At 37.6% G+C, this 23,483-nt stretch overlaps 1 protein-coding gene across 8 annotated transcripts in view; it reads left to right on the forward strand.

Moving 5' to 3' along the window:
- The window catches only part of ARHGAP24 (Rho GTPase activating protein 24), an 881,574-nt gene that overhangs the window by 787,681 nt on the left and 70,410 nt on the right, over positions 1 to 23,483 (forward strand). For all 8 annotated transcript variants that reach the window (XM_024993366.2, XM_005208198.3, XM_059887611.1 and 5 more), the window contains 1 exon segment: positions 21,230 to 21,352. In XM_024993366.2, the coding sequence (XP_024849134.1) occupies positions 21,230 to 21,352 (123 nt within the window).

Below are 23,483 nucleotides of genomic sequence, written 5' to 3' on the forward strand. Positions count from 1 at the left end.
GACTGATTCACTGCCAAAATTTTATGAGGGGCAAGATAAAAGAGATGTGGCTGAGCTACATGAAATTTATGTTTTTTATATTTAAACAGGGATCTTAGTCAAGGAAGAGTCTCTCACCCACCAGTTTGTGCTATTCTTTATAAATCAGAAAGATATTTTTATTATTTCTATTTTGACTAAAGGAGAAGGTTAAAGTCCTGGCAGGAAGGTACATATGGGTGAAAAAGGAGACTGAATATGCAAGGAACTGACTGATTATTAAATCTTCTGATTACTAAATCTAAATCAAATTGTAGATGCAAAATGAAAATTAAATATGATTTGCATGACATTTTGCTTGCTCAGACATCTTTCAGTGGAATAATGATTCAGTCTTGACCGAACTCTGAACCTCTTGAATTGGATTTTCATTTTACCACCTTTCTTCTTTGCAGTTGTTAATATATTCCTAGTGTTAATACGTTCTCAGGTACTAAGAAAAAGGAATAGCCTCGCTGTGACCAAGTTAGCATTTGGAATTCCCATGTCAACACAAACATGGATAGCCAAACAAATCTGTTTATTTTATTTAAAATTCTGCATATATTTAAATGTTCAATATATTTTGCTCACCTGAATCCCTTTATGAAACCTAAGTAGATCTGTCCAGATGAATTAAGTGAAAAGAAGTATTATCTTCATAGTTATCAAAGATCTTGCACTTCTATACTCTTTTTGAAATTGATTCCCTGGATGATTTTAATATTACATATTTTCTCTTCATTATAAGCCTATGTGCAAATGAATCCCAGTCTGATATAAGGTTACCAGCAAAAGTGTCTTTGTGTGAGCAAGCGTATATGTGAGTGTATGTATGCACTTGTATATGTGTAATCATTGTATTTGCCCACAATGCCCCTGCTTTTATTGGGAACAGCAAGTGGAGATTCATATACTCTTTAATTTCTCCTACTCAAAGGCATACTACTTGCGAACAATTATGACAATCATCTTTGTGTCAATGGCTCTTGACTGATTTGGTGCTTGCCATGTCATGTCCTGTTGCTGATGATGAACTTATCCAAAAAGGGATGCTTATCTGCTTCTCGTCTATCTGAGGAATCTTCTAATCATGGAGCAATTATTTGCAAACAGTGAGCCTGGAAAAAGATGGCAGTATTGGTTTTGGCCAGTAGGCAGCCATGGCAGGAGACAGATTGGAGGTGAGATAGAAGTGTGAGATCAGAGTATTTATTTCCCTGACTCCTTAGCTCTGGGGTTGCCCTGAGTTAGCTCTGTATTTTGGCCTAATCCAATGGGAAAACTATAAGGATGGGAACCTGGTTCTATTATCCATGCAAGTTAGTCTCTCTGGGCAGGAGTCTGGATGGAAAAGTGCAGAGCGTATCTGAAGGAACTCATGGACAATATCTGGCACATCATCTCTTAATGGAGCCTACCCTGATACTTGAAATTTTTACCACTAAGAGTAATGTTTTCTTTAAAAATTAATAGTAAACAGATTTTTAATTCAGTTAAGTCAAATGCTTGTGTGATGCCATTCAACTTTAATAACAAAATGTTACGTGTACTATGCCAGAAAAGAAAGAAAGTGAAGTCACTCAGTCATGTCCAACTCTTTCCGACCCCATGGACCGTAGCCTACTAGGTCCTCCATCCATGGGATTTTCCAGGCAAGAATACTGGAGTGGGTTGCCATTTCCTTCTCCAGTAGATACATTCAAAGTGCTGGGAAGTCAGGGAGGGAGGAATCAACTTTATTTGGAAAAGCAGCGGGGTTTCTCCTTTGGATAAGATCTTTCATTGTTCTAATGAAGAAAAAAGGAAGGAGATACTATACAGAGAGGACAAGGTGATTCCTGAAAGAGCATAGCATGATTCTGAAGAAATCAAGAATAATAGGAAAAGAAAATTGGCCTTTGGGGTTAAACTGAAAGCAGTTCAAACCCCAGCTCTATTAGCAGTTGGTAAATGAATAAAACCTCTCTGATGCTCAGTTTTTATCATCTGCAAAAGAGACATAGTAATTCTTACCTCACAGGTTACTTTTATTGGTTAAATGAGACACTGTATGAAAAGTACCAATAGTTATATTTAATTGTTAGGAGTACTCCCTTTAGACACAGACTATTATGTCCAAATTCTTATTCTAGACTACAAAATAATAACCTGTTATTAGGCTGAGAAACTATAGATAAAAAGGCAAACAAACCAATAAGCAACAAGAATTTACCATATAGTACAGGGAACTATTTTCGGTATCTTGTAATAATCTGTAATGGAAAAGAATGTGAAGCTGTACATTTCAAAATAACCACAATATTGTACTTTGACTAGTTAAAAAATTTTTAAAGGGCAAACAAACAAATCATCAACAAAATAACTTTCTAACTTGGATTCACATGGTAACTTTTGTCTTGGGTGGTGGATCACTTACAATAGTCGGTAAGTTATTCCACCATTTCTCGTGTATGGTTGTTCTCTGCTGGCCTCTATTTATAGTGTGGGTACTGAATAATTTCCCCATTTTTGCTCATTTCCTCCTTTTAAATACGTTGTAAACCGTAAAGCAGTGTTCATGGTGGGTTCCAGCATACTCTAGGTCAAGCTTGTACGCATACTGTGCGTGCATGAATGTGTGCTAGGCTGCTTCTGTTGTGTCCAAGTCTTTGTGACCCTGTGGACTGTAGCCTGCCAGGCTGTGTTGTCCATGGGGTTTTTCAGGCAAGAAAACTGGACTGTGTCACCATGCCCTCCTCCAGGGGATCTGCCCGACCCAGGGATTGGACCCATGTCTCATAAATCTCCTGCATTGGCAGACGGGTTCTTTACCACTAGCACCGCCTGGGAGGCCCCATATTGAAGAGTAATAAATGATAATGTTCAGTGAATGGAGTCATGCAAGTCTCTAATCTTCTATTACGTTATTCAAGAAAGATTTTTCAGCAACTCTCATAGCTAGCTCTCGCTTACTTTCTTCACATCTTCTGAAAAGGGTCAGATTTTTCCATTATCTAGAATATTGAATTTGCTAACTTTGAGGTGTTTATGAACTCTACTGAAGAGAAACTCAGTGACCTTGATTTAGTCTTGGTTTCAACTATGAAACTTTCTTCTTCAGTAAATAACTGGCTTTATATCCCTTTTCTTTCTCTGTCTTGATGTATATGTATAAAGAGATGTGTATCTATCCATGAATTTTATTCTCTTGCCCTGACACCCCACCTACCACACAAAAGATCAGGATATATACCATATATCTATTACCTCTTTGGTGACTTTTGTACATTATATTTGAAAAAAATATTATTTTCTCCCTTTTCTTTTTTTGGAACCTTGCCTCTAGTTTAACAATATACCCATCGATCTGCCAATCTGTATTCAGAGTTTAGTCAGATTTAGGTTGGTAATTATATATGAATTAGACTACATGCCCCCAAACAGCAACTGGTTTACTGACTTCAAATGCTACTGCAGACACCCGAGGGTATTCATTAAACGTTAATTAATAATGGTATGCTGAGTTGAATTGACTTGTGGATTCTGGCTGACTGCTCTTTAATTTAAAATTATGAGATGCATAGCATCAATCTATCAGCAGGCAGGATCAATTTTAATTTATTGCATGTGTCTAGAAAATTGTAGAGCTTTAAGAATTCAAAGAAGTGGATGTTGTATTAGATATGAAACATAATATATAACAAAAAATGAATGCAATGTGAAAGATCTGAGAGTTTTTTCTAGGGGCTTTTCCTTGCCTTTGTTCCTCTTTAAATTCTCATTTGGACTCAGTTATCCAAAATTCATGCAAAAGTGAGGTGGCATTTTTTTTTTTTTACTTCTTAACATATTTGTAGATTAGTGAATAATTATGAGAACTTGGAACATTCTATTGTTGTCCTAAGTGAACATTTTACTTCTCTTTGCTAAGGATAGTCACTGTTTTTTAAGGTTTTGGAAGTAGTTGCAGATTATTTTGAGAAGTAGGAAGGAATTCTTGAAATATTCTAAGTTTTTTTGGCTTTATGATGGTTCTCTCAAGATGGTTCTCATTTGTTATAAGTGGTATATGACTCCATATTTATGTTGCAGCCTGCAAATGGTTACAGGAGCTGTAATTTTAAGGGAGACTTTCAGATTTTCATTCATTTGCTATCTTAATGATATCAAAAACTATAAAATTGACTTTTTAAGAAGCCCAAGAAAACTTTTCTATAATAATTCTGATATAATTAGCCAGATTCAATCTAATTTGGAGTAAACAGAAAGTTTACTATTTTAGTAAGATAGATTTGATGTGTTTCTGAGCTTTAAAATTAGTGTCCACTCAAACTTAAAAAAAAAAAAAATCATTTAAGAGGGGTGCTGGGCTTCCCTGGTGGCTCAGAGAGTAAAGAAACCACCTGCAGTGCAGGACCCAGGTTCAATCCCTGGGTTGGGAAGATACCCTGAAGAAGGGAATGGAGACTCACTACAGTATTCTTGCCTGGAGAGTTCCAGGGACAGAAGAGCCTGGCAGGCTAAAGTTGATGAAGTCACAAAGAGGCACACAAGACTGAGCGACTAACACTTTTACTTTTCCTTAGGCAAACATTCCTCAATACTGTGGTGGTATACATTAGTTTCTTGGAGAAGGCAATGGCAACCCACTCCAGTACTCTTGCCTGGAAAATCCCATGGACAGAGGAGCCTGGTAGGCTGCAGTCCATGGGGTCGTGAAGAGTCAAACACGACTGAGCGGCTTCACTTTCACTTTTCACTTTCACGCATTGGAGAAGGAAATGGCAACCCACTCCAGTATCCTTGCCTGGAGAATCCCAGGGATGACGGAGCCTGGTGGGCTGCCGTTTATGGGGTTGCACAGAGTCGGATATGACTGAAGCAACTTAGCAGCAGCAGCATACTTCAGTTTCTAAGTCATGTCCAACTCTTGCTACCCCATGGTCTGTAGCCCACCAGGCTTCTCTGTCCATGGGATTCTCCAGGCAAGAATACTGGAGTGGGTTGCCATTTCCTTCTCCAGGGGATCTTTCCAACCCAGGGATCAAACCTGGGTCTCCTGCATTGCAGGCAGATTCTTTATCATGTGAGCTACAAGGCAAGAATAATTGTATTTAAATTAGTATTCCATTAATTAAAGATGTAGAACCCTAGAGTTTTCTGAGCCTTCAATTGTAGTTCCAGTTTTTCCTATTTTACATATAAATCTAGTAAATTATGTTATGATTAAAAATAACTTTTATATGTTTTTGCTTAAAGCTCAATAAACATGAATTTGACAGATTAGATTTCTGCGGCCCTTCATGGGGTCGCAAGGAGTCGGACACGACTGAGCAACTGAACTGAACTGAACTGAAATAAACATTGTCAAAGAGTCAGGACATGACTGAGAGACTGAACAATAACAAAAGATACTACTTGAAATCCCTGTATCATTTTAAATTGTACAATATATTTAATTCTCATTAGTAATTAATACTTCTGTCACCTCCCAAGGCAGTCATAGAGATCTACCAAAATCTTTCCAAGTAGATAATGAATACTTGCCAACCTATTATATTTAAGCATTTAGATTCCATAAATATTTTTCTTTCAAAAATTCTGAAGTTAGTTAAACTCCGCCAGTACGTATCTGCTGCTGCTGCTGCTAAGTTGCTTCAGTCATGTCCGACTCTGTGCGACCCCAGAGACGGCAGCCCACCAGGCTCCCCGGTCCCTGGGATTCTCCAGGCAAGAACACTGGAGTGGGTTGCCATTTCCTTCTCCAGTGCATGAAAGTGAAAAGTGAAAGTGAAGTTGCTCAGTCGTGTCTGACTCTTAGCAACCCCATGGACTGCAGCCTACCAGGCTCCTCCGCCCATGGGATTTTCCAGGCAAGAGTACTGGAGTGGGGTGCCATTGCCTTCTGCTTGGCTTTAAATCATCTCTTCACCAACTGATTTACTTTGCAGTGATCCTACACCTTCCTTTAATAATAAAATTTCCTACCTGACTGTAATGCTCATTATATTTGATTATACTGAAAACTGATGCACTGACCTATCATAGGGCTTCTCTGATAGCTTAGTTGGTAAAGAATCTGCCTGCAATGCAGGAGACCCTGGTTCAATTCTTGGGTTGGGAAGATCCACTGGAGAAGGGATAGGCTACCCTCTCCAGTATTCTTGGGCTTCCCTTGTGGCTCAGCTGGTAAAGAATCCACCTGCAATTCGGGAGACCTGGGTTTGATCCCTGGGTTGGGGAGATCCCCTGGAGAAGGGAAAGGCTACCCACTCCAGTATTTTGGCCTGGAGAATTCCATGACAGTCCATGGGGTCACAAAGAGTCAGACATGACTGAGCAACTTTCACTTTCAACCTATCATAAGTAGTGAAAATTTTTAATTCCAGAGAATTTGAAAGGAAATTCAACTTTTTGAAATGTGTAAGACTGAATTACTATGAAGTCTTGCCTACAAGGAGTTAAATTTTAAAGAATAGATCAAATGATCTATAATCAACCTGAATGCAGTTATGAGTATATTCATATGTGTTTATTTTGAAAGAAATCATCCTAAAATGTGTTCATGTCACCAATATGAAAACTAAAAATGAAATTCTGTGTTGCATAGACCTTCTGATAGTGTTAGCCATTCTAAATTTGGATTAAGAAGCAGATATGGAAGAGTATGCTTTCTAGAAACTCCTATGTCTGTAGTCAGTTTGGGAGCAATATGTATCCTTCTGTCCCTACTCCTTCTGTAGGATCATGGAATTACTTTAATTAGAATGGGACAATTAGGTGACACCCCTAACCCCAGACACTGTGTAAACATACAGAGTCTTTTCATCATTCATTGTGGAAACTGCTTAAACTTGAGGAAATTATAGAATTAATGTGTAATATATTTATGGCTCAGTGGTAAAGAATCTGCCTGCAGTGCAGGAGATGTGGGTTCAGTTCCTGGGTCAGGAAGATCCCCTGGAGAAGGAAATGTCAACCCACTCCAGGATTCTTGCTTGGAGAATCCCATGGATAGAGAAGCCTGGTGGGCTACAGTCCATGGAGACTCCTTGCAGGCAAGACTTCATAGTAATTCAGTCTTACACATTTCAAAAAGTTGAATTTCCTTTCAAATTCTCTGGAATTAAAAATTTTCACTGCTTATGAGTTGAACATGACTGAGCGACTAAGCAACAACAAAAATATTTATATCAAGTGAGTTAGGAAATTATTCCCAGGTATCCTTGCCAGTGGAAGTGATAATAGTTTTAGAATACAAATGATCTTGTCTGTTTAGGCTTTTGACACATTATACAAATGTGTGCATTTGAAGTAGTGTCTTTACCTGAAAGCCTAAGTTCAAATTCCAGATTCTTAAGACAAATTTTTTATCTTACCCTCCCAAGCATATATACATGGAAACTCATGAAAACAGAAAATTCATAAACTGTGGGAAATAAAGCACAGTGTGCAGTTGAGCTCTTCTGATCACAAAGTTAATTTTAGCTGCTCAAGAGAACAACATTGAAACCTAAATCAAAGAGTTAGTCTTAATTTTACACTATCACAATGATTACTAGTTGTCATTTGTTGAGTGAAATAATTTAATTTTGAGTTATGCATCATAGCATTTTAACATATCAATTCTTTTGTTTATATAAAAACACATTTTATGTAATTGCTGCTATGTAAAGCTGGGCAATTAGCATCTGTGGCAATTAAAACTAATAGAGTATAAAGAATATTATCCCAATTAAGTTGCCAGAAATTTCCTATTGAGCAAATATGCTGAAAATTGTGTTCAAATAAAAATAGTAAAATTTAACTTTAAAAAATGACTTTTCCGCATAACGTCCTTATGCTGCTCTCAGGCAGAGATGTGAGAAAAACAGCTACTCTGTCTCTTCTTTTTCTTTCAGGGGTTCTCTCCTAGATGTTTTATATATTTTGAAATTAATACACTTTGAGGGAAAATTCATTATATCAATTTTCAAACCTTATTAAAGATTCATAAAGAGTGAGAAATTTTTAATTTCATTTATTGGAGTGTAGTTGCTTTACAATGTTGTGTTAGTTTGCAGTGTACAATGAAGTGAATCAGATATTTGTGTACATATATCCCTTCCCTCTTGGACACCTTCCCACCTTCCCCCACCCCCATCCCCGTTCCACCCGTCTAGGTCAGCACAGAGCGGCGCTGAGCTCCCTGTGCTGTAAGCAGGCTCCCATTAGTTAGGTGTTTCACACATGGCAGTGCATATATGTCAGTCCCAATCTCCCAACTCACCCCACTCCTCCTCCCACCTCCGTGTCTATACCTCTGTTCTCTACATCTACATCTCTCTTCCTGCCCTGCAGTTAGGTTTATCTGTACCATTTTCTAGATTCCACCTATGTGCGTTAATATATCATTTATTTTTCTCTTTCTGACTTATTTCACTCTATACAGCCACTATGGAGAAGAGTATGGAAATTCCTTAGGAAACTAAAAAACAGAACTATCATATGACCCAAGAGTCCCACTACTGGGCATGCACTCTGAGAAAACCATAACTCAAAAGGACGCATGCACCCCAGTGTTCGCTGCAGCACTGTTTACAATAGCCAGGACATGAAAGCAACCTAAATGTCCATGGACAGATGAGTGGATAAAGACAGTGTGGTACATAATACCCGACACAATGTTATCAGCCACTAAAAGGAATGAAACTGGGATTTGTAGAGATGTGGATGGACCTAGAGTTTGTCATAGAGATGATGAGAAATTTTGAACACAGCTTTAAAGAAATATAGATGAGTCTTTAAACCTCTTCTCTGTTACATCATCAATTTTCCCTCTCCAGTGAATAATTCCAGTAAGAATATAATATTCTGAAATATTTCTCCTTTTAAATCCCTTTACAACGCCCCTTCTCATCCATCACCACCCCTATTTCTCTGCTCCTCTATACATTAAAATGCCTAGGAGACTTGTTTATATTGGCCATTTCTGTGTTCTGTCTCCCATAGTGTTAGTTCCTCGGTCATGTCCAAATCTTTGCGACTCTAATGGACTGTAGCCCACCAGGCTCCTCTGTCCATGGAATTCTCCAGGCAAGAATACTGGAGTTTATTGCCATTTCCTTCTCCAGAAGATCTTCCTGACTCAAGGATCAAACCCATGTCTCTTGTGTCTCCTGCACTGGCAGGCAGATTCTTTACCACTGAACCACCTGGACTTTCTTTTTCTAATTCTTTTCCCATTTAGGTTATTTCAGAATACTGAGCAGAGTTCCCTGTGCTGCCATACAGTAGGTCCTTGTTGGTTACCTCATTATTTATTTATTTATATATGGGCATACCACTGGATTATGGAATCTTATTTCCCTTATCAAAGACTCAACCCAGCTTCCTGGCAATGAAAGCCCAGAGTCCTGACCACTGGACAACCAGAGAATTCTCTGGTTATCTATTTTAAATATAGCAGTTTGTACATGTCAATTTCTTCCATGATCTGATGAACACATTCCAATGATGATTTTATTTGTGTTGGCCCAGTCAGTCTTTCAAGGTCACCGATAAGCTCCATGCTATCTAATCTGTGACCCCTGCTTCCCCTAATTTAGTGGTCTGTACTTAACTCTTCATCTTCTTGAATGCCCTCGACAACATCTGACTCACCTGATCACTTTCTTTACTCAACCTCTCTTGTTTCTCTTCCCATCATCTCAATCTGATTCCTTGTCTTAATCTCTAAAAGTTGGAGCTCACTTGAACTTTTTTGCTCTAGTCTAGCTACAGTATTCCCTGGGGACCTCATCCAGGTCTATGTCTTTTTATATTATCACATTGATGACTTCCAAATCTGTATCTTCAGTCCAGATCTTTCCCTCTGTTTTGTTCCCTGCTATATCCTCAGAAGAGTGACACGGTACAGTTGCTCGATCAACATTAATTGAATAAATGAATGAATGTTCTGTTTTATTTCTCAGAGTAGTTGTAGAAACCAAGTAAAATCAGGAGATAAAGGTAATTTACCTTGAAATTGTCATAATATTATTCATCCTGCATTTTTGCACTATTCAAAAATGATAAAAGCAGTAGGATATGAGAGGATTTGGTGGGGGGTGGTGCTTACCCATGGCTCAGCAGTAAAGAATCTGCCTGTAATGCAGAAGATGCAGATATTTGAGTTGGATCCCTGGGTCAGGAAGATCCCCTGGAGGAGGAAATGGTCACCCACTCCAGTATTCTTGCCTGGAGAATCCCATGGACAGAGGAGCCTGGTGGGCAACAGTCCACCAGGTCACAAAAGAGTCAGACACAACTGAGCGACTAAACAACAGGATGAGAGGCTTTTTATAATTTTTCAAGTTTCTAATCTAGATTTTCAAAAATGGTATGTCTCCCCAAATTCAATGTTCTGTTTCATTCTTCAGACTCTGAGAACCAAGAAAAGAGGAAAATGAATCTGTATTCAAGTGCAAAAATAAATGCTCTAATGTTTACTCTGATAAAAGCATAGAATCTTTAATGCATGAGGCCCACAAATTTGATAGACTCTAATTCCAACTTGAAAGACAGGTCCTTGCAAAACTAGTTGCAGAGTATTAATCATTTACAATGCAAATAAGCAATTAGATAAGTTATATGATTCATAGCTTTAAAGCTTAACACTTTCTGGCTTAATGGCTGTCAATGAAAGAATGAGACATGGATGCAAGCTAATACAATGAATGCAGTTGAAACGCATCAATTCTAAAATTGTAAGTTCTGCCTGTTATAACAAATCTCTTGTTGTTCAGTCACTAAGTCATGTCTGGCTCTTTGCAGTCCCATGGAGTGCAGCACTCCGGGCTCCCCTGTCCTCCACTATCACCCGGAGTTGGCTCAAACTCACGTCCATTGAGTTGGTGATGCTGTCTAACCTTCTCATCCTCTGCTGCCTCCTTCTCCTTTTGCCCTCCATCTTTCCCAGCATCAGGGTCTTTTCCAATGAGTCAGCTTTTTGCATCAGGTGGCCAAAGTGTTGGATTTTCAGCTTCAGTATCAGTCTTTCTGATGACTATTCATGGTTGATTTCTTTAAACTTTATGGTGCATCAAAATCTTCTGGCAAGCACCTGAAAACACAGGTTACTGGGTCCCACCACCACTGTTTCTCATTCAGTTGGGCTTGGGACCAAGTATTCGCATGTCTAACGAGTTCTCAGTTGTTTCCTATTATTCTCTTGGACAGATACGAGTTTCATTACACTTTGAGAAATGCTGCAATAAAAAGTTTATTGTTATGTTCATATGGAATATAAAATTCAATATAACTCCAAAACATTTCTCCAAAATTTCCCAATATTCCCCATATTAAAGTCATCAATTATACTGTTAAGGGACCTTCCTACTGAAGAACACTTTTCATTTTAGATTCATTCAAGGCGAAACCTCTCTGCCTTGCTTTTTAAATGGTGAATGGCATTTCATTTGCTACAACTTGTAGATTATTGCATCAGGACTTGCTTTCATTTGTAACTTCCATCTGTATCACCACTGTCAGAGTAACTCTGATCCGAATATACATGTCATTTATTCTCGTTGCGTTGCATGCCTTCTATGTCAATCAGATAAGATTTTTAATTCATTGATCTCCCAAAGTAAGCCAAGCTAAATTAAAAGGCAAACGTGTACATATTTTGGTTCTTCTAAAGAAATGTTCTACTTTAAATTCTCGGTTTTCATCAGCATAATTTAATTAGATACTGTGAAGAAAGTGACTAGATCCTGAATCTTTGACAGAAGTGAGTCAAAATATATTGTTGGATTTAAATTCGGCTTCTATTGACTGCTCAGTGCAATCTGGAAAACAGCTACCCAAAATGTAAAAAATTGTATCACTTTTTATAGTTAATGTCCTCAGCACAAATAGTAGGTTTTTGAAAGAATGAGTCCAAGAAATGTAGAAAATTAGAGGAAATATGAACTGTGTCTATTTAAGTTTTTAAAATTTTAATTTAATCATTTGAAAATAAATGTATCACAATTGTACTTTTAAAACATGACCAATATGAAAATTAACATTTCCTTAAAAGATAAATCAATGGTTACTTTCCTATAAAAGGACTTCCCTTAAGTATAGTTGGAATATATATATATATACATATAAATATAATTTTTTTCAAAAGTAAGCTTTGTTGTTCAGTCCCTCAGTCATTCCTGACTCTTTCCGACCCCATGGACTGCAGCATGCCAGGCTTCTCTATTCTTCACCATCTCCCAGATTCTGCGCAAACTCATGTCCACTGAGTTGGTGATGCCATCCAGCCATCTCATCCTCTGTCATCCCCTTCTTCTCCTGCCTTCAGTCTTTCCCTCATCAGGATCTTTTCCATCAGTCAGTTTTCGCATCAGGTGGCCAATGTATTGGAGCTTCAGCTTCAGCATCAGTCCTTCCAGTGAATATTCAGGGTTAATTTCCTTTAGGATTGACTGATTTGATCTCTTTGCTGCCCAAGGGACTCTCAAGAGTCTTCTCCGATACCACAGTACTAAGGCATCAATTCTTCGGTGCTCAGCCTTTTTTATTGTCCAGCTCTCACATCCGTACATGACTACTGGAAAAACTGTAGCTTTGACATAGCTTTAGTCAGAATATATGTATACTTTTCAAAAGTAAGCTACTTTCCTGCATTTTAAAGGATTCAAATTATAAATATTTAGTTAATTTATCAAAAAACTTTGTGTTTGAATTTTACATGGCAGTGGGGCTTCCCAGCTAGTGCAGTTGGTAAAGAATCTGCCGGCCAGTGCAAGAGACGCAGGAGATGCAGGTTCAAATCCTGGATCATGGAAGATCCCCTGGAGAAGGAAATGGCAACCACTCCAGTATTCTTGCTGGGAAATCCCATGGATAGAGGAGTCTAGCAGGCTACAGTCCATAGGGTCACAAAGAGTCGAACATGGCTAAGCAGGCATGCAATGATACATGGCAGTTACAGCAGCAGGGTATTCTATGTCCCAAGCACTATACAACATATTTTGTGGTGTTACTTACCCAATTAATTCACAATAATGCTAAGAAGCAGGTACTCATCACCCTCAGTTAAAGCTGAGGGATCTCATAGCTAGTCAGTGAGTAATTTGAACTTGAATCTGGCTTCTCTGTCTTAACTCTTAACCACTTTTCAGTACTTCTTCATAAGCACATATCTGTCTTTGCAATTTGATCCAGGCATCACTTTTGCTCTGATAGTCACATATTTGGACATTTCTTAGAGTGAAGCCTGTAGAAAGATAATCAGAAATCATTTGTACGGTATAGAATTTTTAGGTCAATGCTTTCTATATCTGTAGCCGGATAATGATGGTGTGATCACTCACCTAGAGCCAAACATCCTGGAGTGTGAAGTCAAGTAGGCCTTAGGAAACATTACTACAAACAAAGCTAGCAGGTGATGGAATTCCAGGCTAGTTATTTAAAATCCTAAAAGACGATGCTGTTAAAGTGTTGTATTCAATATGTCAGCAAATTTGGAAAACCCAGCAGTGGCCATAGTACTGGAAAAGGTCAGTTTTCATTCCAATCCCAAAGAAGGACAATGTCACAGAATTTCAGACTACTGGACAATTGCACTCATTTTACATGCAAGTAAGGTTATGCTCGAAATCTTTCAAACTTGGCTTCAACAGTACTTGAACCAAGAACTCCCAGATGTACCCTTTGGATTTGTGAAAGGCAGAGGAATTAGAGATCAAATTGCAACATCCGTTGGATCATAGAGAAAGCAAGGGAATTTCAGGAAAAGAGCTATTTCTGCTTCATTGACTATGCTAAAGCCTTTAATTATGTATCCACACAACAAAATGTGGAAAATTCTTAAAGAGATGGGAATAGCAGACCAACTTACCTGCCTCCTGAGAACCTGCATGCAGGTCAAGAAGCAATAGCTAGAACCAGACACAGAACAACAAACTGGTTCCAAATTGGGAAAGGAGTACATCAATGCTGTATATTGTCACCCTGCTTATTTAACTTATATGCAGAGTACATCATGCAAAATGCCAGGCTGGATGAATCACAAACTGGAATCAAGATTGCAGGGAGAGATATCGATAACCTCAGATATATAGATGATACCACCCTAATGACAGAAAGCAAAAAGGAACTAAAGAGCCTCTTGATGAAGGTGAAAGAGGAGAGTGAAACAGCTGGGTTAAAACTCGACATTTAAAAAGAAAACAAAACTAGGACCATGGCATCTGGTCCCATCACCTCACAGCAAACAAAAGGGGGAAAAGTGGCAGCAATGACAAATTTTATTTTCTTGGGCTCCAAAGTCACTGCAGATGGTGACTGCAGCCATGAAATTAAAGACGCTTGCTCCTTGGAAGGAAAACTATGACAAACCTAGACAGCATATTAAAAAGCAGAGGCATCACCTTACTGACAAAGGTCCATCTAGTCAAAGCTATGTTTTTTCCAGTAGTCATGGATGGCTGTGAGAGTTGGACCATAAAGAAGGCTGAGTGCTGAAGAATTGATACTTTAGAAATATGCTGAAGACAGACACTTGAGAGTCCCTTGCACAGCAAGGAGATCAAACCAGTCAATCCTAAGGAAAATCAACCCTGAATATTCACTGGAAGGACTGATGCTGAAGCTGAAGCTCCAATACTTTGGCCACCTGATGCAAAGAGCCAACTCACTGGGAAAGACCTTAAAGCTGGGAAAAATTGAAGGCAAAAAGGAAAAGGGGATGACAGAGGATGAGATGGTTAGATACCACAGACTCAATGAACATGAATTTGAGCAAATTCCAGGAGATAGTGAAGGACAGGGTGGCTTGGTGTGCTGCAGTCTGTAGGGCTGCAAAAAGTCGGACATGACTTTGTGACTGAACAACAGCAACTAGCCAAGTATAGACAGACTCTCAAAATAAATCATTTATAAGTATTATTAGAAAATTTTAGAAATGTACCATAAATAATAAGTACCAATCATAGTTGGTTAATAAATGTGCGTTTACAGCTGTTTTCAGCTTACACATAATGTAGCTATATACGATAGGATGATTCCTTCTTCCAAAGAGAATATGATCTAGTAAGGAGTATAAGAAGTATGTAAAACAGTATTATAAAGTAGTCATGAAATTAAAATGTCACATTAATTATATTATAATGTAAGACATTTAGTAATGTGTTTGCCGTGTCCTGACAGCAGACTACAGAGTGATGGTACAGCCTTCAGCCTTTAATTAATTCTCATTTTCTTGTTTAAGAGTATTAAAATTTTTTAAATCTCATTAAAGATTAATGCAAAGTTTCTGTTGACAAAATGCATTGAAATTTTGCCACTCTGATATTTTTGAAATTAACCTTGGAGGAAAAAATACTTGTAAAAATTATGATTAGTAAAGCATACCAAAACTCTTAATTTTCAGAGAACAATGTCTCTATAGTACCCATGAAAAAATGAAAAGGATATTGAATGTGAGGTCAATTTGTTTTCTGGCCTTATTTTGTAAATTACATGCTATTTTATTATTTTGTTGTTGTTGTTTATTGAGATGACTGTATCCATAGAAACCTACAATTTGTTGCTTGTAGTTCACAGGACACTGGTTGTTTTCCAAATGTCATTCTCCATAAAAGGGAAGAAATGTTTTTCTATTTCAGTAACTTTCCACTGATGTGCTTCATAATTTACTTTTTATCTTGCAATTTATCATTAAAGTTCTACTACTGAAGACTCAGACTAAGTGTTGAAGAAAATAATGCTTAAAAAATTAAGACCTTGGAGTCATATGTGTAAAAATTAATAACCCTACTTGAAACACTTAAATATTTTCTGTAAGCTCTAATTAAATTGGTAGTAACTAGGTCTCAGTCTGAACTGATCTGTAATTGGGAATGAGGAAACATTTTGCCCTTGAAATTATTAACAGTATCAGAGGTGTTCACTGAAATGTCCTCAGGTCTGTACCATGAACTCTGCCTGGAAACTGAACCCAAATGTTTCCCATGAGCAAGTTGTTTTAAAGTTTAAACAGAAACAAGTAGTTCACTGTGTATTTTTAAAAGTTTGTTTACTTGAGCTGATACACATATAATATTTCACTTCTGATCATTTTGCTTTTAAGTTCATAATTTTAACAATTTACAGTTAATTCTCCAAGGGATAATAACCTACTTTGGTGACTGCTTTTGGAAATTTCCACACAATAAATTCAGCGAAATATTTCTTTAAATATTGTCTTTAAGAAAGGTAGCAGCCTATTTTACTGAGAAAGTCCTAGTTACATGATACAGCCTGTACTTTGAGCAATGCTGGTCTGCTGTCTCAAATCCTCTCTTGGGAATGTACTCAAGGATGTATTTTGGGAAAGAGGAAAGAGGTTACAGGTAAATAAGCTACTGAGAATTCTGAAAGTTCAAAATTGAACCATTTTAAGCAGCACTGAATGAAGTTAGTCATAATTACCTTCCAGCTCACCTGGGATTTTTGCTGATTAATGCTTTCATGAGCATACAATTCTTATCATTTCTTCTTTGCAATAATTTCTTTCTGATGATAAAATAATACGTAGCTGAACATCTGGAAAATACAGAAAAGCACCAAAAGAGAGCAAAAATTTTCCAATCCTAGCATTCACAGATAATCATCATTAAAATTATCGTGTGTTTCAATCTAGTATCTTATTTATCTGGCTTTCTATCTATTGAAAATAGAGATATCATATGTGTATCTATATAATTTGTACATTCTCTTGTGTATTAAAGGTTCATATTAATAAATATTCTTCAAAATCTTAATTTTAGTGATTTCATCATAAGGAATATTATCCATATTCCCATCAACAGTGAGCATATATATCTCAGTATACCATTCCCAATATTTCTCTTAAATATTTAAAATCTTTGCAGAGGTTTTCGTCAAAAGTATTATCTTTTAAATTATTATTTTGTCATATAAGAGGGGTTGAAGTTTCCATGTAGTAAATATTTGTATTTATTTATTGAATAACTGTACATCTACTTTGGCCTTCCCCCATGGCTCAGGGTTAAGTAAAGAATCCACCTGTAATACAAGAGACATAGGAGATGTGGGTTCTATCTCTGGGTAGTAAAGATCCATTGGAGAAGGAATTGGCAGCCCACTCCAGTATTCTTGCCTGGAAAAAATCCCAGAGGAGTCTGATGTGCTATAGTCCATGGGGTCACAAAGAGTTGGACACGACTAAGCGACTCACACACACGCACACATACACTTGAATTTTACATTAAGCTTTTTCTTAATCTACTTTTTAATTTTTGCAAAAGTTAATCATGCCAATTATTTTATTTTGGGGAAGGAAAAACTTCATATTAAATGCAAATATACAGAAGATCCCAATGAAATGTATACATACTTTCAATTACATATAAACGAGTAAAATTGAATTATGTGACCTACTTGGTTAATTTAAAATCAAATGCTTGAAGTGTTAACACTAACACCAAAGCATTGCTACCAATCCAAGTTAATATCTAAAAGGGAGTTTTAAAAAATAAAAATAGCACTGTATAGATATTCATGTTCAAGCAGAGTTTACAAATGGAAAATATATACTGGTTATATTATAATATATATCCATATATACACATATACATGGATTGAAGATGACTATAATCCTATCTGGAGAAGGCAATGGCACCCCACTCCAGTACTCTTGCCTGGAAAATCCCGTGGACAGAGGAGCCTGGTAGGCTACTATCACTCTGGTGATAGTTACTTAAGGATACAGTTTAAAATTTTACCTTTTGAAAGAATTTTAGGTTAAATAGTTAAATGGAACATTAAGAGTGAAACTTGATCCAAATCCTTGAAAGTCAACATTGAGCTTATTCATTTATCAAATCATACATTTAATAAATTGTCTTTGAGTCCCTGCAATTGCAAGGCACCATACCAGAACTGTGTACTCTCAGAAGACCGTACTCTCAGAACTGAAGGATCATGAATTAGGAACAGATGGCTTCTCCAGTTAGAAATTACATACCTTTAGTGCAGAGAATTTAGTTCATATCTATATAAATGTCTCCAATTGTTTTAATCACATTCTTAGCAATGAGTCTTTTATTTCCACTGAGACCCATAGAGAAAAGTCTTTCTAAATCTTCTTCCCCTTCTTCTGCTAATTCAACTGAAGAATCGAGATCTATATCCATGGGTGAAATTCACAGGTGGGATTTTATATTTGTGATTGACAGTCAAAATGAGATTCAGGGTCAGACACACAACATCGTTGGCAGAGATAGAGAATCAAATGAAAAGTCAGGGGATAATGGCCTGTAGTGCTTATCATTCTCTTTTTTTCCCGCTGTTTTCAGGCAGAAACACTCCAGTGGCTGTCGCTCACTTTCATTATTAGGCCTGTCTCTGCCAGGGTTGGGCGTGACACAGCAGGATATTGCTGTCTGAATTGCTAAGCATCCTCCAGGCAAAGACAATAATTAAAATATTTTGATTTCAAAATGGTAATGTTTTTTATGAGTGGATCAGATACAGAATAAAGTTTTAGTACTATGCCATGCCAAATGAAGCATCTTTTTCTTTTGTCATTTAGTTCTTTCTGCTACTTACGTCACACAGTCATGCATATGCATATTAATGTGTGGTAGATTTTCCTACAGGGAAGATCCCCTAGAGAAGGGCTTGACAACCAACTCCAGTATTCTTGCTTGGAGAAGCTCATGGACAGAGGAGCCTGGCGGGCTACAGTCCATGGGGTCACAGAGAGTCAGGCACGACTGAAGTGACTTAGCAAATTTTCCTACATGTACAGTATACAATTTTAATGTGCAGTGTTATGTATCAAAGAAAGACAGCCTTCTAAAAAAAAAAAAAAAAAGCCTCCTCCTGTGTATGTGTATTACTGACTAATTGTTCCTAAGCCCTTAGTAGCATACTCGACGTGTATATCTCTGAGGTCAGATTAGATGTACTATGTCCTTTTTGCATTTGTAGATACAGGAGGCAGTTAAATTAGAATGAATGAATATTTTCAGAATTTCTCTTTCAGCCTAACAGTACTAGTATTTTAACTTCGTTTCATTTGATTTTCACAAAAAATTTATTAGAGACTATTATTTCTAAAGCATGACTAAAAATACTGAGTTTCCAGAAGTTATGTGATTTCCCAGAAGATACACTGCTAATAGAAAATATAACTGCGGTTTCAGCAGGGTTTTCTCTGATATTCTGAACCTATACTATTTCAGATACAAGTATGAGGATTGACCTAGGATAGACCTAGAAGTGTAAGAGGGTCATTGTTTCCCTAATAGTGAGCTGTTCTCTTCAAAGTGAAAAGGCTCCTCTTGTTTATTCAAGAGATTTATAAACTTTAGGAAATTGATTGGATGTTGTCCCTCACCCTCCCCACCCCCTAATTCAATTGTATTGAAATGTAAAACACCAATGCTGGCATTTCTACTGATTGGCTTAAAGTTATTTCATTTCTCTAACCTCTCACCTGTTCTGTTAACTTGCATCATGCTAGAAACGTCATATTTCCAACCTAGGACATTTGTATAAAATTCAGAGAACACAAACTCAAATTCTAGAGTTTTTGGAGCTTTGCAAATGAGGCTGGATGTGCAAGAATAAGGAGTGGTGGGACTTGTAAATTGGAGCCTCAAGCTTCTCATAAAGGAGCTGTTTTTGAGCTCCTTCAATTGCAACGTGTGATAGCCAGCTCTCAGAACTAAAGGGCTGTGAATTAAAACAGTTGGTATCTGCTCTGATCACTTACAAACAAATGACAACAATGTCTCAAACAAATAAAACACTGGGTATGAATGCATCCAAACCAAGGCTACACCTTTCCAGCACTTCATGAAAATTAAATTGTGCATAGATAGTTTGACCACCTTAGAAATCAAATAATACTAACATATTATCAGAATTCAGAATTAAGTATTTAGTGATCCAATTTCTTAATTATTCCTTCTGTGAACAATGCTAGTCATGAGTAAAGAGAGTGAAGCTGTTCAGTCTCAGATACTTGTTTTCAGAAATACTCCTTTAAGCATAAAAATGTTTCAGAGACCACTAGCATTTCAAGATTGATTTCAGAGATTATACAGGTTTCAAAGTGTATGTGTTGTCTTTCCGGGAGGGGGAGGAGGAAATAAGAGAAACCAACAAGCAGTTATGTATGGATGTGAGAATTGGACCATAAAGAAGGCTGAGAGCCAAAGAATTGATGCTTTTGAACTGTGGTTTGGAGAAGACTCTTGAGGGTCCCTTGGACAGCAAGGAGATCAAACCAGTCAATCCTAAAGGAAAGCAACCCTGAATAGTCATTGGAAGGACTGATGCTGAAGCTAAAGCTTTTCTTTGGCCACATGATGCAAAGAGCCAAGTCACTGAAAAACCCTAATGCTGGGAAAGATTGAAGGCAGAAAGAGAAGGGGGCGAAGAGGATGAGATGGTTGAAGGGCATCACCAACTCAGTGGACATGAGTTTGAGCAAACTCCGGGAGATATTGAAGGACAGGAAAGCCTGACATGCTGCAGTTCATGGGATTGCAAAGAGTCAGATAAAACTTAGCACCTGCACAAAAACAAGCAAGGAGTTAACTGCTCACTCTTAGGTGGGAGGGCCATTTGGGATGTTGATTTGGCCGTTGTGACTGGCCAGGCTTCTGTCGTCTTTTGTCTGTTCCCCTGAAAGTGTGATCAAGGAGAAGAGGCTCCCCTTTCCAGCACAGTAAAATAGAGGCGAGACCTCTGGGTCAGATTTTCACATGTGGCTCTTTCCCTCTCCTGGACTCTTGTTCTCAACCATGATGTCCTGGTGGCCTCCCTGTGTATGCCGAGCAAAGGCAGACCATTCAGTTCTTGCTTGGAATGAAAGCTCAGGCTCTGTGGACCACTTCTCCATCTTTCATTTTGCTATTGCTATTTTTCCTTATTCAGCAGTGCAGTGTGAATAGACTGGATTATGAGTTAATGCAGGCCTATGGGCTGTTGCTAGGACAAAAAGCTAGGCTTTGTTTGGGGAATGACATTTGTTTGCTGGCTTTCTCTTGGAAACATAAGAGCCTTTCCCTTTTAAGCAGATTCTTTTTTTTCCCCCATGCTGAAACCATGGTAAATATTTTCAATTCATTGGGTAGAACCTAGTGCTAGCTGCATTAGGTACAGTTTATGTTTCAGGGATTCATCGGAGGCAGCTGATGAGGAAACTTGGCTGAGCACACACTCATGTGTAACTGCTCCTGTCTTTTTACAGGAGGCGATCGAGATCGAATGACAGCCAATCATGAGAGCTATCTCCTTATGGCGAGCACCCAGAATGATATGGAAGACTGGGTCAAGTCCATCCGCCGAGTCATCTGGGGACCGTTTGGAGGAGGTGAGCAGATTTTAAAATCATGGAAAAACAGGAAGGTTGGCCAAACCTGTTCATCCTTTCCCCAAGCCAGTGTCACTATCAACTCCTATTTTCACATGAATGAATGTTAAAGTAAGTAGTAGACTACTGATTTATTTTTAGACACATATCTAAGTAACTTCTAGATGCTGCGTGTGTGCTGAGTAGCTTCAATGGTGTCCGACTCTTTTGCGACCCCATGGACTGTAGTCCACCAGGTTCCTCTGTCCATGGGATATTCCGGGCAAGAATATTGGAGTGGGGGTGCCATTTCCTACTCCAGGGGATCATCCCAACCCAGGGATCGAACCCATGTCTCATGTCTTCTGCATTGGCAGGCAGGTTCTCTACCACCAGCACCACCTGGGAATTTGGATCAAATATCATTAGTAACCAAATTTCTTTCATGAATACTTTGAATTATAAAAAGATATAATATTTTTCTTTTATTTTAGATTGTTCCTTTTTATATTGTACTAACAATATATATGACCCTGATACCATAAATGTGGATTAGTTAATTGCATGTAGATACAGGACAAAAAAACATTTTGACTGTTAGTTTTGGATGAGATTTCAGTTCCCAGATGCACGGTGGTATCAAACAGAAGTAGCAAAGCATTAAATGAGAATCTGCTAATTAACAGAGTTAAAAAAAAAATCTTTTAAATCAGGAAAGCATTTCTGGGTTTGATAATGTGTTTTTTTTTTTAAATATTATTTATACAGTGTAAAGAATACGTATTTGAAGAATAAGGTTTATGGTGCTATGAACAGAGCTAAAAGAGGGAAGGAAAGATAAAAGATGTGATATTTTCTGTCAAGTATTATAAAATAAAATGATATAAACAGAAAAACATATTTCAAGAGAAAGTTCAGTAAATGGAACCAAATAAATAAGGACCCCAAAATATTCATCTATAACTAACATGTATTTCTAAGACGGTAAAACCTAATTATTTTATGTTGATGTAGTTAAAATAGATGGCATAAATCAAATGCATATTTAATAAAGCAACTGCAACTTTTGTATTTATTTTATATTCTCTTTTGTGTATTGTCAGCACCCTGAATTCAGACGTGAAATGTTTTTCCCTTAACATATCAGATGCTTCTTAATGACTGACCTCATTATATTTTAAAATAACTTCAAAAATTTAGTTAAAAAAGTTGAAAAGTTAGGTTAAAGTAAAAATAGTGAACTTGCATGGAAGATATGTTGATATTTTATAAAAGCGGTGGTACATGTCTGAAAATTGTTGGTCATTTAGCAACAATGATGTGGGAAAAGGAGAGGTTGACCTTTCATCCCAGTTTGCCTGGTAACAGTGTGGTTTACAACTGTTGTCCTAGGCTAATTATTGACAGTGCTACCTCTCACTCTCATGGTGTCCTAGTTTGGATGGCAATTTGTATGGTCACCCTATTCATATACTAAAATGGCTAATAAGTGACTTCAAAATGTTTGAAGAGGCTGGTGGGCTAGGACTCCATCCCGGTGTCTTAGCAGAGGGGTCTTCATGATTATTCATGAGAGATACATGTGCTGTTACCTTCAGGGTCAAGGATTTATGGGGAATACTAAGGATATGTATTTTCAAAGTTTGTGTTGTTTCTAAAGACCGTCTTCTCCCTCCATTATCAGATTTTGGGGGCTCCTGAGTTCAGGAGGATTCTTAATATCTGTAGAAAATGGTACTTTTATTGGGGGATTATTTCCATCAAGTGTGTTACTTTCTCCCTTTCCTCCTCTTCCATCTGTCCTTTTCTTAAGGAAAACGAATGAGATCCAGTTTACTTCACCAGATCAGTGGCCACAAGAAGTCCTGTCAGCACAGGGGTATCACAAATGATCTTGGTTCTTAAGTATTAATCTTCAAATTTATGAACCTGGAACTCTAGCAGTTGATTGGTTTACATTCTTTATCCTATGGGATATGCTTCAAAAATTTTGCAAATGCTTGATTCAAATTTACTTTTAAAGAGATCTATTTTAACATAGAGCACTTAGAATAGAAACAATAGTCTGAAGAATAAATCTTCTCTTGCCCTCTTTGTTTAATTGAAGAGTGTTAAGAGATTGCACACCAAGCTCTTACTCATTCAGTTTGCA

Source organism: Bos taurus, chromosome 6 (genome assembly GCF_002263795.3).
Source record: "Bos taurus isolate L1 Dominette 01449 registration number 42190680 breed Hereford chromosome 6, ARS-UCD2.0, whole genome shotgun sequence".
NCBI classification, from domain to species: domain Eukaryota; kingdom Metazoa; phylum Chordata; class Mammalia; order Artiodactyla; family Bovidae; genus Bos; species Bos taurus.